This window comes from Rhinopithecus bieti, unplaced genomic scaffold (assembly GCF_001698545.2).
Source record: "Rhinopithecus bieti isolate Rb0 unplaced genomic scaffold, ASM169854v2 scaffold_15336, whole genome shotgun sequence".
NCBI classification, from domain to species: domain Eukaryota; kingdom Metazoa; phylum Chordata; class Mammalia; order Primates; family Cercopithecidae; genus Rhinopithecus; species Rhinopithecus bieti.
Genome location: NW_016808678.1, coordinates 13446 through 31651, shown reverse-complemented (window position 1 = coordinate 31651; position 18206 = coordinate 13446). Strand labels below are relative to the sequence as shown.

At 39.8% G+C, this 18206-nt stretch overlaps 1 protein-coding gene across 1 annotated transcript in view; it reads left to right on the top strand.

Moving 5' to 3' along the window:
• Positions 1-17409, top strand: part of LBR (lamin B receptor) — a 27867-nt gene extending 10458 nt beyond the window's left edge. Inside the window, 10 exon segments of the mRNA XM_017887012.1 lie at positions 177-373; positions 3028-3082; positions 6032-6223; positions 7234-7337; positions 8229-8354; positions 12119-12287; positions 14211-14250; positions 14252-14293; positions 14385-14506; positions 15450-17409. Coding sequence (XP_017742501.1) covers positions 177-373; positions 3028-3082; positions 6032-6223; positions 7234-7337; positions 8229-8354; positions 12119-12287; positions 14211-14250; positions 14252-14293; positions 14385-14506; positions 15450-15610 — 1208 coding nt within the window. The 3' untranslated portion in view covers positions 15611-17409.
• Positions 17410-18206: the final 797 nt, after the last annotated feature.

Sequence of the window (18206 nt, the reverse complement as noted above, 5' to 3'; positions counted from 1 at the left end):
AGAGACGGGGTTTCACCATGTTAGCCAGGATGGTCTTGATCTCCTGACCTCGTGATCCGCCCGTCTCGGCCTCCCAAAGTGCTGGGATTACAGGCTTGAGCCACCGCGCCCGGCGATTCTTAAATGAATAAACCAGATTGAAATTTGAGCCTCAAATGTTCATGAATTGTTTGCAGGTGTGTTTCTCATCATGTTTGGCCTGCCTGTGTTCCTCTTCCTGTTGCTGTTGATGTGTAAACAGAAAGATCCCAGTCTTCTGAATTTCCCTCCTCCTTTGCCAGCTTTGTATGAGTTATGGGAAACCAGAGTATTTGGGGTCTACCTCCTGTGGTTTTTGATTCAAGTCCTGTTCTACCTACTGCCAATTGGAAAGGTACGTTTATGGTAATTCTGTTTTGTTTTAATAGGATGAGGTCTCACTATATTGCCAAGGTGGGTCTCCAACTTCTGGGCTCAAGTGATCCTCTTGCCGCAGCCTCCTGAGTCACTGGGACCACAGGCGTGTGCCATGCTGCCCAGCCTTACAGTAGTTCAGAGGTTAGAGGCTGTTGTTGGTCATAACTCCCAAAACTTAGTTCATGAAGCCATTTCTCTTGTGCTGTCTATATAACACTTGCTTATTAAGAGGAGCTTAAAAAAAATCTGATTGAGATTTCTTGTGTAACTTTTCAAACCAAATAGAAAAGAATAGGCTGTTTTGCAAAGCAGCCTGACTCTCAGTGGAGATTGCTGTGGAAAAAAAATTCGCTCTCAGTATGCGTTATTTCAGATGCAGCCTTTTAAATGATTAATTGATAGGCTGCTGGGCTCGATGGACTTTAGTCTACATCTTTTACTTTAAAAAAGTATGAAAAGTTTCTAATTTTCATCTCTTTCAGAAGCTTGTTGTCAAGAACATTTTATGTTGTTTTCAGATTCCTGCAATATCTTTAAAATATCCATTTAAAATCTTTAAAATCTCCATTGCTAAGTGTAGTTTTTTCTTCTTTCAGTAGAATCCTTTACTTGGATATATTTAAAGAAACATGAGATTACCTAAGTAATAAATCATTTATTTAAAGATCTTATTCTTAGGGCTTTGCAAGTTTGCCAATTGTCTGTAAACCAAAGGATCACTTTTACTGGTGAATGCCGGTAATAGGAGGGTAGAGCTGCAGGCTTAATACTGTGGAGTGAGACCATAACTTTAGTGGCTCTAGCAAGGATTTTTGTGATAAAGACCTTCAGTCATTTTTACGTTAAGGCTCTACAGTTAAATTCAGATTCATTTAGGGTGAGGTGATTTCAGTGTATCAAGGAAAGCGGTTTTGTGTTTAAAGTCATACATGTATATACTCATAGACTAAAGTGACTAAAAGCATATATATTAAAATATATTAATATTATACCGTCATCCCTTGATATCCTTGGGGAGTGGTTCCAGGACCCCCTGTACATACTAAAATCTGAGGGTGCTCAAGTCCCTGATAAGAAATAGTGTAGTATTTGCATATAACCTGTGTACATCCTCCTTGTATACTTTTGTTACCTCTAGGTTACTTACAATACCTAATACAACGTAGGTGCCATGTAAATAGTTATTATACTGTGTTAGGGAATAATGACAAGAAAAAGAAGTCTGTACATATTCAGTGCAGATGCAATTTTTTCCCAAATATTTTGGATCTGTGGTTGGTTGAATCCATGGATGTGGATCTTACGGATACGGAGGGCTGACTGTAGATTTGGATCTGTATATTCACAGATTAAAGCCCAACACAGCATTTACTAGACACCTTTAATAGATAAGGATCATCTGAAATTAGCATGTGGGATTTTACTAATCCTGCGATCTCAAACAGCTTTTACATTTCTCCTGGGAGAGGAGGAATACTAGCTAGTGAAATCTGTAGCTAATGATAGGATAAAGTAGGTTAGCCCAGAGCAAATGATACTATATTTATATTTTACAGTTTGAAATGATTTTGCTACATTTCTGAATAGTTATTTTGTGGGGTAAAATGTGGCTGCATTGGGCAAGTGGACTTTTTACTCAGCCAGTTCAGTTGGGTACCATGTCTGTTAGTATCTCTGTGCTGAATGCTGTGGGTGATGCCGAATGAAGAGAGGAGATGGTTCTGATGCATGATGCATGCTCACAGTCTCTCTCTTTTTTTTTCTTGAGACAGTGTCTTGCTCTATCGCCCAGGCTGGCATGCAGTGGCGCAATCTGCAACCTCCTCCTCCTGGGCTGAAGTCATCTTCCCACCTCAGACTCCCGAGTAGCTGGGACCATAGGCGTGTGCCACCAGGCTTGGCTAATTTTTGTATTTTGTATTTTCGTAGAGAGGGGATTTCACCATGTTGCCCAGGCTTGTCTTCAACTCCTGGACTCAAGTGATCCTCCTACCTTGACTTCTCAAAGTGCTGGGATTACAGGCACGAGTCACCACACCTGGCCTCTCACAGTCTCTTATGGCAGATAAAAGAATCACATGAAATGGTTAAATAACTGGATGGGCAATATATGTATAATATATAGCAGAGCAAGTAAGCATATGAGTACGCACCATCAGATAGAACTTGGGTCATAGTAGAGTGGGTCAACAGGGTAGAGCCCAGTTGAAAAGGACCCCACAAATGGAAGACAGTGGAATTGTACTGTTACTTTATAAGTGTTAGGCAGCCATTGGTAGATGTTTGAGCTAGGGGTCCACTAGATGTAAAGGTATTTAAGCCCATTTAGTCTTGAGGTGGTACACAGGAGTGTTGCGGGGAGCGTGGCTGTTGCAGTTGCTGGGTCCTACACCAGGAAGTCATTACTGAATTTGTATTTAAGATAAATTCCTGAAGGTGGAATTGCATCATTAAAAGGCTTGCCACTAGGGTTTTTGAAATACATTACAAAATTTCCCTATTACAAGATATCTTCCTTCTTGGGCATGTTGAAAATTAAGTGATATTAGAAGATATATATGTATGTGTGTATATATATGTGTATATGATGGTGATGTGCTTTGTAAATTTGTAAATTTTTTTTCTTTTAAGGTTGTAGAAGGAACGCCTCTTATTGATGGAAGAAGACTCAAGTATAGATTAAATGGTGATTTTCTTTTTTTAAGACTCAAATTGATGATTTGACAGCTTAAACTTCTAAGTGTTAAACTGTTTGTTAAAGCTGATTAGACCAGAGTAGTAAGTGGTAAATTATCTTAGTAGTTGGAAGGGCAACTGTTTATACCTGTAGCCAACATGTATAAATTATGCCATGTAACGTAACATAGCCTCTTAGTCCCTCTTGTCCACTCTCCAGTTTTATGTTTTAGTGTTCATCACTGTTAGAAATCATTGCACTTGTCTAGGATTTTATCACCTTGAGGTGTTACACGGATGCGGGTATCCAGGCCACTTCTGCTGTGTGAGCTGCTCTTGCCCTTGCTCATGTCCTCTGGCCCGTCCCTTGAATATTTGTCACACACTCTTCCTGCGCCTTTGCCTGGAAAACTTACCTCCAAATGTCTGACACCTGCATCTTCACCTCCATCTCGTCTGTGCTGAGAGAAACCTTCAGGTCCCTTTCTCTCCCCTGCTCTGTTTTATTTTTCTGTCTGACATTTGTGCCTCCACACGTCAGTGTATTTGTCTCTTCATTAGGGTCTCTCCACTAGAATGTGGCTTCATGGGCTAGGACTTGGCTGTGTTCATTGTGACGCCCTTCGTGCCAGGAAAAGGGGCACGTAGTGGGTGCTCATTCATATGTGAAGGCTGGATGGATGAGTTGTGAGCTCACTGAGCAGCTCAATAAAAGGGTAGACCTTGCTCCCTCTGGGTCCGGCACCTGGCACTATAAGAGCATGTGCTAAGTGCATCAGTCCAGCTTTGCCATTTGAAGACTTTGGCAAAGTACAGATCTATTTTGTAGTCATCCTTGAATGATTTTCCATTTGACGAGATGGAGTAGAGTGTTTTCCTTTTCTTGAGAATTACATTATATATTTTAATGGTTGAACTTTTTATCCTTTCAATTCTTCATTTTCTAACTTTGGATCTTTGTTTAGAGACTTACCCAGCATCTACTCTGTCTGCAGTCACTCTCCTGGGTTCTAAAAGGGAAGCCAAAGATAGTTTAGATACCTTCTGCCTTTTAGTGCCAGTCACGTGACAAGGCATCTGCCGTAGCTCCAGCATCTGACCCCTGGTGGGTGCGTAATACTTGTCATTGGTATTGTCAGACTTTTTGTTGCTTTTACCAAATTCTTTGCTGATGGAGCGAGTTTTAGAACCTTTGGCACCCTCCCTCCCTCTGGTGGTTCACTTGCCACACCAGGGAAGGTGAGTCTGGGGCGAGGTGGGTTGTTGACTTTGCTGCCAGGTCCTTTGATTTCAGTGTTTTGTGTGTTTCTCTGCAGGCACCGATTCTTTTCTAAGTAGTCTTGTTTTACATTTTCACTTCCCTCTGAGGGGTATGGTACATACAAAGACTGAGCACAGTGCTTGGACATGGAGCTCTTGTAGCCAGTGGGGGAGTGGCTGGCCAAGTTGCTTGATCCTTTTTAAAAATGTCCTCATCTAATTACTCGGGTTCAAGTATTGAGGTTTCTTTTCATGAATTTTACCATTATTAACTAAGGAGATTCCTAAGACATTTTGGATGATTATTTTTAATCCATGTGGGCTAGAGAGCAAAAGACTGCTTCATCTAACCATTCTTTTTTAAAATATACATTTTATGAAAGGTAAATGAGTATCTTTAAAAGTCAGAATTTAAAATTAGAAGTTATTATTTGGAGTATTTGTGGAAAATGTGGATTCAGATGAGACAACTATTTTGTTTTACAAAAGGTTTGGTTTTAGAATTCTCAAATAAAGAACAGCTACTTCTTTTTTTGCGTTTGACCATTTATCCTAATGTGATTTGATGACTTGTTAGGAGCACAGCTCTTTCAGGCACTCAGCTCCCTTGAAAGCAAAACTATTTCTTTCTTTCTTTTTTTTTGAGACGGAGTCTTGCTCTGTTACCCAGGCTGGAGTGCAGTGGCGTGATCTCGGCTCACTGCAACCTCTTCCTCCCAGGTTCATGCCATTCTCATGCTCAGCTTCCCGAGTAGCTGGGACTACAGGTGCCTGCCACCATGCCTGGCTAACTTTTTTTGTATTTTTAGTAAAGACAGGGTTTCACCGTGTTAGCCAGGATGGTCTCCATCTCCTGACCTAGTGATCCGCCCGCCTTGGCCTCCCAAAGTGCTGGGATTACAGGCGTGAGCCACTGCGCCCGGCCACAAAACTATTTCTTTAGCCAAAAGGAAAAATCGGATCTCCCAGTGAGCCTTTCTGTGTGGCAGCAGGACTAGCCTGGAACGAGAGTTCTGTGGAGCCTCACAGGGTGGGTGCTTTTTAACTTGGCATTGCCCGTGAATGTGCCCACCTGCTGTCCCTACCCCATGGGTACTCACAGTCCCCTGCTTGGCCTCCAGCATTTGTGTTGTGGCGTCTTCTCTGCGGGTGGCATCTTAAGATCTCTGTTCTGGATGATAGAGTTTTACTAGAATCTTTTGAAACCATTATTGACAAGTTGGTTAAGTATAAATATTTATAATTTTGTAACTACTAACCTAGCTCAGTGCCTGGCCCCTGGTGAGTGCATAATACCCTCCCCTTAGGTAATGGCATTAGACTTTAAAATGTGTGTTTGGCTCAGCTCTGTTAATAATTAGCCATTTGACTTTGTGCCTGAGAGTTTGGATTGTGGGAATTTTCAGGTTGCACTTGTCAGTTTTCCCTTAATTAAAAGCAAATACTGACCATTTGAACTGAAAAAGAATCAATGTGTTAAACTATTTGGAAAGTTCTACAAGAGATAATGGTATGTATATTGAAGATAATACCTCAGAACATTGCTTATTTGCATATTTGTGTGTATTTAGTCTGAATAATGACATTAAGACTTTAAAAATGAACATTGTATTGTTTCATAATGGCGTACGTCTCATGTGAGCCTTGGGTTAACATAAATTTTCCCCCTTCCTTTTTTTTTTTTTTTTTTTTTTTAAAGGATTCTATGCTTTTATCCTGACATCTGCAGTCATCGGAACATCTCTCTTCCAGGGCGTAGAGTTTCATTATGTGTACAGTCATTTTCTTCAGTTTGCACTTGGGGCCACTGTTTTTTGTGTGGTCTTGAGTGTGTATCTCTACATGCGCTCTTTGAAAGCACCCCGGAATGACCTGTCGCCTGCCAGCTCTGGTGAGCAGTGATGAATCGCGTGTTGGAAGAATGCGTTCCAGAGCCCTCCAGCAGCCATTTCTAGATTTGAGTAGATTGCTTTTTTTCTAACTTCATTTTTTGGGAAATGAAGAGAAGTAAGAAAAAATGAAAAGATGAAGAAAAAAGTTAAAGAGATATGAATTTAAAAGAAGAAAATGTTTTTGTTTTTCCTTCATACTTTCTTATTCATTTCTTTTTTTTTGCAGTTGCTTGATGACAGGAAGACGTTTAGTAAACTTACAGGCGTTTTAACTTACGACAAATATTATTTCTTTGTCCAAAATAGTAAATACTCTTTAAAAAGCAAAAACAAAACAACAGAGGTTGCTGGCTGGGTGAGGTGGCTCACGCCTGTAATCCCAGCACTTTGGGAGGCCAAGGCAGGCAGATCACTTGAGATCAGGAGTTTGAGACCAGCCTGGCCAATATAGTGAAGCCGCGTCTCTACTAAAAATACAAAAATCAGCTGGGCGTGGTGGCGCACTCCTGTAATCCCAGCTACTCGGGAGGCTTAGGCAGGAGAATCACTTGAGCGTGGGAGGCGGACGTTGCAGTGAGCTGAGACTGTGCCACTGCACTCTAGCTTGGGCCACAGAGCGAGGCTCCATCTCAAAACAAAAACAAGACAGAAGAAACAAGAGAGGTTACAAATTGGTTGATGCTGAGCTAAAGTATTTAAATATAAAAAAATGTTGCCTATCTAAAAAAATTGTGAGTGTAAAGTCCTTTGGGGGGCCCCCATGATTTTGGTTGTTTTTAAGAAACCTGGGGTATCTGGGTCCCCGCCTCCCCAAAGGCTGTAGTAACTGCCCTTTCAGTTGGGCAGGCATCTCCCCTAGTCTGTGCTGTCCTGTCTACCTCTCACCACCAGAGCTCTGCTCAAGCACTTGCAGGCAGTTGAATTGTGAGCCTGGATAGTGGGCAGCAGTGCAGTTTTAAAGCCTCCTGACTGGGTTTGGAACACTGGGTAAACACTTTTCCCTTCTCAGGAAATGCTGTCTATGATTTCTTCATTGGCCGTGAATTAAACCCTCGAATTGGTACTTTTGATCTCAAATACTTTTGTGAATTGCGCCCCGGATTGATTGGATGGGTATGTCTTTTTTTTTTTTTCTTTTTAAATTTCAATTCAATAGGTCTAATTAATTGCTAGAAAGAAATGTAGACCATTTAAAATAAGCAGTGGGTGGTATATTTTAGGGATAATTATGGCTTTCCATAAATCTATCAAAATATTTTCTTGTAAATATTTTCCAGAGGTTTAAGATATGACAAATTAAGTATCTTTTCTTCGCTTTATTTTTATTATATCAGTTTATATTTATGTAGGAAAGTGATAGTGTGGATGCATTTTCCTCTTTTTTAAAACCTTATTCTTACCTAGTTTTAGGCTTGGAGTTGCAGATATATAGCAAAGAGTTCCCTTCCACCCTTCACTCTGTTTCTCACAACGTTAACCTTGGAGGAAACCAGAGTGTAATGATGAAGAACGGCAGATTAACATAGCGACGGCATAGTTACCGAGTCCACAGGCCTCAGTCGAGTTCACCAGTTTTTCCGCTGTTGTCCTTTTTCTGTGCCAGGAACCTCGACAGGACTCCACGATGCATTTGGTTGTTATTTCTTCTTAGTCTTCTCTAGTCTAATAGTTGTTTAGGCTTCCCTTGTCACTCATGACCTTGATACTTTTTGGAAAGTACTGGTTGGTTATTTTGTAAGAGTGTCCCTCAGTTTGGGTCATTCCGGTGTTCTCTTTGATTGGGGTGAAGTTATGCACTGGGACAGGAACATAGAAATGATAACTGTGTCCTCAGTGCATTGGGTCCAGGGGCCCATGGTGCTGAGATGTCTTATTCCTGGTGGCGGGTAGGTGTTAAGGTGGCGTCTGCCAGGTGTCTCAGCTGTGAAGCTCACTCATGCCTTTGTAGTGCTAAGGTCCCTGGGGAGGTGCTTTGAGGCTATATACTTTCCCCTTTTATTTCAGGTGGTTATTAACTTGGTGATGCTTTTGGCTGAAATGAAAATACAGGACCGTGCTATTCCATCCTTGGCCATGATTTTGGTTAATAGTTTCCAGCTTCTCTATGTGGTGGACGCTCTCTGGAATGAGGTAATTAATTTTAAGAGCCAAGGCCTTGGAGTCAGATGACTTTGAGTGGGCGAGTGACCTGTCAGAGCCTCGGCTTCTTGCACACAAAGTGAGGGGAGCATGGCCTGCCTCCAAGGCTGCTTGTGAGGACGATGAGGCCATCCATGCAAAGCTGAGGAGGGAGCGCTGACAGGTGGGAAGTTTCTAGGCATTTGGGAGTGCTTCGGTGTTTATCAGTTGATCTTGTGTTTAAAAGTAATATTCTCAATATAAGATTGGTGGATCTTGGGTTTGTTTTTGTGGGCGGTGGTAATTATGGTATCACATGAAAATGGATGGATAATTACCAAATTAGAATGGTGTTTCTTGGATTGTTAAGAGTCACCTGGTTTTTAAATAATGGGGGAGGTGTTTTATTGTTAGTATTTTAAAATACAAAGACTAGCTCTAATTAGATGAAAGTAAAATCAGAAATCAAGATGCATTGAGGAAACCAGTTGAAATAAGGCTAAGTTTTCATCTCGTGTCTTTTTTCGTACATTGACTAGTCTTTCTGCTAGTTGAAGACTGGTAAATGTTTTGTTTGTTTTCTCTGTCTCAACCAGCATATTCCTTTAAAAAATTTTTCTTCCTCAGGCTTATTTTACAAGTATTTTATCATATTTACTGTTATCTTTGTGATCATCTCCAAATTCCACGTCTAGTTTTCTTTCCATATTAAAAACAAATCTGGCAGCTATACATCATAATGTTCCAAAACAAGTTTTAATGACAGTGTGTTGAGACAGTCTGCTGACATTTTGAAAGAAGACCTTTTCTCTTTGAGCCTGGAACATTAAAAGAAGTGTATTATTTGGCCATCATTACTATATATCTCCCCCACGCCTGCCGGCTGGTCTTTAATTGTGGCCTTCTATGCAAGATTGCAGAGAATATTTAGTCAGAACAACTTTGCAAGTTTGATATTGGTGTTTCGATGATCTTGTTATTTAGGAAGATTAGGGCCACTTTGAGGTAAACCTCAATTACAAGTGGTGGGATTAGTGCTATCCGCTAATTACGGGTTCCTATTGCCCTCCTACCACTTCACAGACCCTGGCTCAGAGCCTGGGAAGCTGTGAAGGTGGTGATAGCACTTCAAATTGACTTTAAAAATTCCAAGTCAATCCAAAATTAAACATGTTTTTGAAATTAAAAAACAACTCTTTTGTAAATGCACTTACTATTACCAGTGTAGCTTTGTTTGCTGTTACAGAATGAATCACCAAAAGAGCGTGTAGGTAACAGTTTGCAAATCAAATGATATTTCACTGTTTTGCTCACCTCAGACTTCTTTAAACCTTCCTTTCTAGTAGTTTTCCATTGATAAGTGATCATTTTTTTTCTGGTTTCGTCTGTTAATAGCTTTCTGCCATGTTGTGGTCGTCACTTTTTAATTGACTTAGAAGTTCATATTTTCTATAGATTTAGCCAAACACTGACCTCTGTTAAAAGAAAATTTTTTTGCATTTTAAGGCAAAATTAACATAGCCCCAGGGGTAGAAAACTAGAGTTAGGAAATTGTTTTCTCTCTGTTCTCAGTATCTCAGCCAGATGATGATAATCTTGAGGAAGGATTGTATTTTATGATTTCTGTAGCATTCTGGCATGCCACTGGGCAATTAACAGATGCTTAATAACTTTTTTGTTAGGTCACTTGATAGAAATCCCTCTGTATTCACGAATGTGCTATACCTTAAGAAAATGGAGACTACCAGTTTAAATATGTATGACCCTTCCTCTGAGTCTGGCCTGCGAAAACCTTGGGGCTCAGGAGCTGGTGGGGCTAAAGTCCTCCCCCCGACCTGGCACTGGGTGCTTACCCTTTGCCCTCTCACTGCTACTCACCACACCTGCTTTTATCTGCTCCCTCCATTTTGTCACCTTTATCCTCTTTTGGACCAGGAATCAGATTACAGGCCTTGAGAGATAAGAATAAGACACTCTCGGGGACAGAAAGTTAAAACACCACGTGTCCTCACTTATATGTGGGAGCTAAAAAAGTTGATGTCATAAAAGTACAAAGTAGAACAGAGGATGTGGGAAGGTGGGAAGGTTAGGGAGAAGGGAAAGATAGGGAGAGGTTTGTTAAAGGATACAAAATTACCGCTTGATAGGAGTAAGTTCTAAGTTCTAGTATTCTCTACTGCTCTAGGATGACTATAGTTAACAGTGATACATAGTTTCAAATAGCTAGAAGGATATTGAATATTCGTAACACAAAGAAATAGTGTGTTTGAGATGATGGATATGCTAATTATCCGGATTGGATTACTATATATTAGATGTATGGCAGCATCACTGTGTACCCCATAAATATGTACAATTATTACATGTCAATTTTTTTTTTAAAGGAGAATAAAGAACTCTGGTAACTAAAAAGTATAAGCCTAAGGAGCTAGATTTTGTGAGATTGGTTTTTCTGTTCCATATGACATCTGTTTTCTGTTCCATGGCCTATTTGCTTTCTTTTCTGGAAAAAAAATCCTATTTGGAGGTACCACTCTTTTTCTTTAACCTAGAACTTTGATTCTCCAGCAGAGCTTATACTGGCTAATTTTCTTTTCTTTTCTTTCTTTCTTTTTTTTTTTTTGAGACAGAGTCTTGCTCTGTCGTCCAGGCTGAAGTGCAGTGATGCAATCTCAGCTCACCACAACCTCCGCCTCCTGGGTTCAGGTGATTCTCCTGCCTCAGCCTCCTGAGTAGCTGGGACTACAGGCATACGCCACCATGCTTGGCTAAGTTTTTTTTTTTTTTTTTTTGTATTTTTAGTAGAGACAGGGTTTCACTATGTTGGCCAGTTTGGTCTCGAACTCTTGACCTCGTGATCCACCCGCCTCAGCCTCCCAAATTGCTGGGATTACAGGTGTGAGCCACCACGCCCAGCCTATACTGGCTAATTTTTCAACATCAGTGGTCTGTACTGAGGTTCCAGGTAGTTTGGAGATTCTCTCAGGCCAGACCTTCAGAGTGTTAACCTTGGCGGTATGTCTGTATTCTAGAGTCTGGCCTGCCCTTTATCCTGGTCGAGAGGCGACCTGGCTCATGCTAAGCAAATCACCAGGGAGTAATGCACTTTTATTAATTTGCATGATAAGTGAAGCTGTCAGTTCACCATGTTGCCAGACAGCTTAATTTCTTCTGTGGAAAATCTACATGAAAAGCCAGATTATGATCAGAAATTAGATTGGTGCATGTGGAATTGAAACAAAAAGAGTTGGTGATCATATTCCTTCAGCAAACATATTTTGAACACTTCTCTCCATGGTGGACACTGTGCTAGTTACTGGGGTGGCAAAGGTAAAAACACACAGCCTCTGTCTTTTAGAGGCTTTTAGTATAGTGGAGAGTGACTAGACAAGTACAGTAACCCAATTGCTGTAGCCTACTGGTGGGTGGTGACATCTGAGAAGTGCCCAGGTCTGGGCCCTACTGGTGGGTGGTGACATCTGAGAAGTGCCCAGGTTGGAGGAGGGGTTGCCAGCAGAGGGGAGGGCCTGGGCATGGGAAATGCTTTAGAGATCTGTTATCTCGGGAACATGAGCGAGAGGCTGGCGTGACAGGAGAATGTGAGGCAGAAAGACCTAGCAGTCCAGGAGACCCAAATCTTTCTCCCCTTTAACAAAAAAATGTTGGTTGTGGACCTGCCCATAGCACTTTATACATTTGCCTGTAAACTAGTACTTTATTTGAATACTTTAAACATAGAAGCTCTTTCTCCCTTTCCACTGTCTGTATCCTTATAGGAAGCGTTGTTGACGACCATGGACATCATCCACGATGGATTTGGATTCATGCTGGCTTTTGGAGATTTGGTGTGGGTTCCGTTTATTTACAGCTTCCAAGCCTTTTACTTAGTCAGTCATCCAAATGAAGTGTCTTGGCCAATGGCTTCTCTAATTATTGTTCTGAAACGTGAGTATTAATTTTAGTCTCAGTTTAATTTATTAAATATTATGTACTGAGGCTTTTATGCGCTGATGTCTACATATTTGAAACGTGCCATTTTGAATGGTCAGCATTAGCTCAATTCGAAGCCATTTATGATGAGTAATAAAAAGTCTGCATTTTGCAAAGAGAATGGATGGTTCGTACCTGGGTTCTCAGTAGTACTTGAAACAGATCATTTTAAACGAACCACCTTGCTTTTAAATTTAATAAATTTAAGTTGGTTAAATTTGTTTTAGTAACCTTACGTTTTTTCTCCTGAGTGCCTGCTTTTTCTGGTAGGCATCTTATAAAGAAGATTCGTCTTGCCTTCATAGAGCTCACGTTCTAGCAGGAGAAGTAAGACATGAGTGAGCACCAAGAGGGGCTTAGATGACGGGTGTTTAAGGTAGAGAACTTCTCTCTGGGGAGCTTTAGTGTGAACTTATTGGAGGATATGGTGTTTGATTTGAGTTTTAGAGGGTAAAATGGGATGGAGAGATCCAAAAGTCAGGCACTGGAACAGCTCAGCAAGGGTGTATGGTGGGGAAGTGTGAGATGAGGTTGGGAAAGACGGAGAAGTCCAGTTTGGCTGCAGCTGCAGTTCACCAGGGTCAGTCATGTATTTTACTTCAGGATGAATTTTTTTTGTCCTTACCCTGTTCATTAAACCCTTAAACACTTCTACTAGAGGTTGAGCAGGGAAAATTAGCAGTGAACTTCAAATATAGATAGTTTTGCTACACTAGTTAGTATCTGTGGTAGAAGAAGAAATTCAAACCATTGGTTAAAATTAAGATTTATTTTCACCAGTGGTTAGGTTGTCCATGTCCATTTTATGATTCAAGACAGTGTATTTTATAGTTCAGCTAAAAATGGGGGCTGTTTTGTGCTGCTCAAACAGAATAGCTGAGACTGGGTAATTTGTCATGAAATTTATTTGGCTCATGGTTTTGGAGGCCAGGAAGTCAAAGAGCATGGTGCTGGAATCTGGCAAGACCTCTTCTGCTGCAGCATCCCAGGGTGGAAGGTGGAAGGACAAGAGAGAGGGAGGGACGGCAGGAGAGAGTGAGGAAGAGCAAGAGAGGCTGAACATACTTTTATACAAAACCCACTCGAGATACTGAGCCCACTCCTGTGATAGCAACATTAATCTGTCCATAAGGGCAGAACCCTCATGACCTAACCATCTCTTGAAGGTGCTACTGTCAACCCTGTTGCATTGAGGATGAAGTTTCCAACACATGTACTTTGGAGGACACATTCAAACCAAAGCAGGAAGTGAGGTTATTCTCTTACTAGTTTATTGAGGATCAACTAGATAATAGTTAAATGTCATTGATACATTGATTTTTGACATTCTGAAATTTGGATAAAATTAGGAACTTGTAGATTTACAATGGGATTCAGCATATATTTAAAGTTCAGGATGTTCTGGTGCTGATTCTAGTGTTTAATAAAATGTTTGTGCTATGACCAGTAGGTATCATAACTAACAGATGATATAGCCTGTAATTTTGATTATAACGAACTGTAGTATTGATTTTATTGTAATGTAGGCTGTCTTAGATTTTATCTCTTTCATGGATGTAACTATATTTGTTTTGCCTTCAGAGTGTTCCCTAGGTGGATGATTAAAGTAGTGTGATAGATTTCGGAAGGGTTACCATCTTTTCACATAGTGAGATTTAGAGTTTTTGAGTTGTTCTTAAGAATCAGGCCAGGTGCGGTGGCTCATGCCTGTAATCCCAGCATTTTGGAAGGCTGAAGCAGGAGGATCTCTTGAGCCTCGGAGTCTGCTTTGGAAATTTCCTCAGAGCATAGAAATAATTTTTAAGAGAAATTACAGATGCTATTAAGCATTAGAGTATAACTAAGTTACTAACATAGAAAAATATTTTAAAATTGCAGTTTGTGGTTATGTAATCTTCCGTGGTGCAAATTCTCAGAAAATGCATTCCGGAAAATCCCAGTGATCCAAAGCTTGCACGTAAGTATTGATTTATGTTTATATTATATATATTACGTGAAGGTTTTCTTTTCTTTTGTCTCAACATCATTAAAATGTACTTTTATTTTATATAGATTTAAAACCGTTCATACTTCAACGGGAAAACATCTTCTAGTTTCTGGATGGTGGGGCTTTGTTCGCCACCCCAATTACTTGGGTGATCTCATCATGGCCTTGGCATGGTCCCTCCCATGTGGTAAGCATTTCAGAAGAGTGCTAGTTTGACCCTTTTAGCCGCTGGAAAGATGTGTGTGTGTGTCCTTTGTGTGGGACAGTGTGGCCAAGGTGGGTGTGAGTCTTTTTGTTGCCCTTTTCTACTGTGAGGTTGGCCTCTGTAGAAGCTCTTCTGGCTTCTGAGGGGAATTGGGAATTCACAGAGCCTGAAGTTTTACTTTAAGCCTAAAAGCAAAATTTTAAGTTTTCAATTGTGCCTGATAGCTTTTTTCTAAGTAGAATATATAGAAATTAATTCAGCTTCTTAGTTCATGATTCAGTGTACATAGATTGGGAAAACTCGTTTTAAGAAGAGAAGGAGATTCTGTTTTCTTTTGTGTGTCTGGCCTCATGGGGAGCTGGGGAAGCAGGGGAGCAGGGGAGCTGTGGGAGCTGGAGGTGCTTGGGGAGCTGGGGTATCAGGGGAGCTGGAGGTACTGGTGGAGCCGGGGATTTGGGGAAACTGAGGGAACAGGGGATCTTGGGAAGCTGGGGGGACCTTGGGGAGTTGGTGGAGCTGGGGAGTTGGTGGAGCTGGGGAGCAGGGGATCCGGGGAGCTGGGGAGGTTGAGGAGCTGGCCCATGCCTGCTACCTGTTTGGTGGCCTGGCCTGTAGTGGAGGACAGCAATTTTCTCTTTGCTGGGGAAGAAGGGTGAGAAATGGAGAGATTTGTATTAACTATGAGGACAGATGTTTTGATTGTGATGAATTGTTAGAATGGATTAGTCTTTGAGTAGCTTCTAATTTAGATACGACCTTCTGCCACTTCCCAGTGGGATTTTACAGACTGGTTTAATTGTTCTCCTCATTATTAGAGAAAATGAAGTACCTTGTGGTTCATTTTTAAGAATTTGGGGAAAGCAGGAAAAAATACGTTGTAGTGATAATAAAAATATCTAATACTATGTACCGTTATTATCCACAGGTTTTAACCACATTCTGCCTTATTTCTACGTGATTTATTTCACCATGTTGCTTGTCCACCGAGAAGCTCGTGACGAGTACCACTGTAAAAAGAAATACGGCGTGGCTTGGGAAAAGTACTGTCAGCGTGTGCCCTACCGTATATTTCCATACATCTACTAATGCTCTTCTGGCTTATCTACAAAATACTCCTGCAATTCCAGCTGCCATTTGCAAAAACAAGGAAAAAAGTCCCAAACTTTCTTTTGTTGCACTGACAGGATCTGTAAATTTTTTTTTCTTTTTGAACCAGGACTATAGAGCCAAGTAGTTGATCTTTTAATATAGCTGTGTTGACTTTTATTAAATTATAATTAACATAGGAAAAATACAAGTAAGGATGTGAGAATTTGCATTTTAATGGGAAATTTTCAACCCTTAAAAATCTGAAATCAGAAGACAGTCTTAATATAAATGTACTGTGAAGAATACTATTGATGTTTATGGTTTCTGATTACTTTTCAAATTTTGATGTTTTTTGGCCAGTTGGCTTTTCTTAAAAGAAAACACTGTTCCATTTAAAGTACATTTATGTTTTATTCAGTAAGAGAATAGAATTTTCATTTGTTTTTCTTTAAATCCTTTACTAGTTATATAATTTGAAAGCAAAAAGAAGGGCCTATATTAAATGCTGAAAATGCAGAGCGATGAGATTGTTAGCAGACACTGTTTAAGGGAGACCATTTGTAGCAGTTGGCTTAACCTCAACTTCTAAAACTACATTTGAAAATGTAAATACATAGCTTAGTTTTATGTAATATATGGTGACTTCAGATTTTTTTGTACAGTATTTTGAATGTGAGATGATTGTCAGGACTGTCTTTTTAACAAAACATTTTCAGTATTTTAAATAAAGTTTTGTAAAGTAATGTGAATTAAAAATTTTGGAACAATTAGAATTCATTCACTATTGTATAGACGATGCTGTTAAAACATAGGAAGGGTATTTTTCTTGATCCAAAGTTTGTGAATTTGGCTTTGCTACCTCAATTGCAGGTGTTTGTTTGCCTTTATAAACTATTGCAAATAGAAAAAAATAGAAAAGTATATATTTTGAAGTAACATCAATATTTAAACATTTTACACAGATTGGTGTTTGAAAATTTGCCATGTCAGGCTAATATTTTATATATTTTGACTTTTAAAAGTTCATCAGTGTTTTGCTACTGTTAAGCTCAGGCAGTTTATACTGTATTTTTTACATATCCTTTATATTTACAAAACTTTACTCCCTGTAAAGGAGTGCTATCTTAAAAACAACTTAAGGGGTTAAAGTCGTTTCTTTTAGTTTAATAGATGTGCATAAGGTAGCTTTAGCAATTAAATTCTAGTAAAGTTGATATAATCTCATTTTTAATTGTCCTGTAATGGAACAGTAGCAAATTCACTAAACTTTTGTGTTCAAAGTTAAATTGTTCTCAGTACTTTAAATGTAGGGGAATGTAATAAACATAGTGTGTATGTTTGGGTTTTAATTACGCATTTTATATATGAGCCATTTAGATATGCAGTGTTAATTCTACACTGCATTTGAAGTGTATGTAACTTAGCTTATGTTAATGCAATCATGAAGTTTGGTTTGCTGTAGCATCCTGTAGTCTTTAAACATTCTTTTAGCGAAATTGTCATTGTTTTATCAGTGCTAATGTGTGCAAGCAGTTTTTTTATTTTGCTTTTATCCTGGCATCAGAAAGTGGTGTCCCAGCGTTTTCTGTACTAGATTGCACCAAGGAAGTTTTTGGGGAGGAAGGAAGGACATTAAATTCTTTCCCTGGTAATGAAAAGAGCCCGTTATCAATACAGTGCTGCAATTTCTGGGTATCAGCTACAATTTGTTTTTAATTTTGTTTTTGACATGTTTATTTGGCAAATTTTATAATTAAGTTTTAAGTTGAAAATAAAATGTAGCAACATTTTGATCACTTGTGAGCCTTTTTCCCCCCCACCCTTTCTTGCTTGAAACTCTGGGATTTTGGGACCAAGATAGGAGCCCTTAGATTCCCACCCCACCCAGCCTCCTGTTTTCCTAGGATCATCTGTTTGGGACCCTGGCCGACTGCTGTTTATTTTGACTCAGAATGCTGGAACTCAAAGGGGTTAGTTGGGAGTCCTAACTCCCAGAAAATGGTCATGTATTTAGTATTTGCTGTTTGAGAAAATACAGAAATGCTAAAACTATTGTGGATTCAGTCATACTTTCGAATGCATTTGTATGAATCACAGAAGCATCTGTGCATCTGAAAGACAGTACATGTGTGAGAGACACATACATGTACTGAGAGACACACACATGTGCTATGCCTGCTGACCATGCTTTAGTGCTTGTTTGGATTTCCAGTTGACTCTAAGCCTGAATTGTGAGATGAGATCAGACAGCTTCGTGTCTCAGTTCTTCCTGCTGGGACATTATATTGCGACATTACATTGCAAAATGTAGGTGTGTCAGAATATGCACCAATACCAAGCATATGATATATATTTTGGTCTTTAGTTTTGCACTGTTTGGAGCAAATGATGAAGTATAGGATTTTAACAAAAGATACAAGGTGGAGTGTTTCTAGGTGCAATTTACTTAAAGGTGGATGGTACGGTTTCCTGGACACAATTAAATACATGTTTTGTTCATGGCCGTTAAAAGAGTCTAGTGCTGGGTACAAGTCCCACCTTTTCTACCCCCTTTACTATGGAGAGAAGGGACTGTTGGATCTTCATTTGTGTA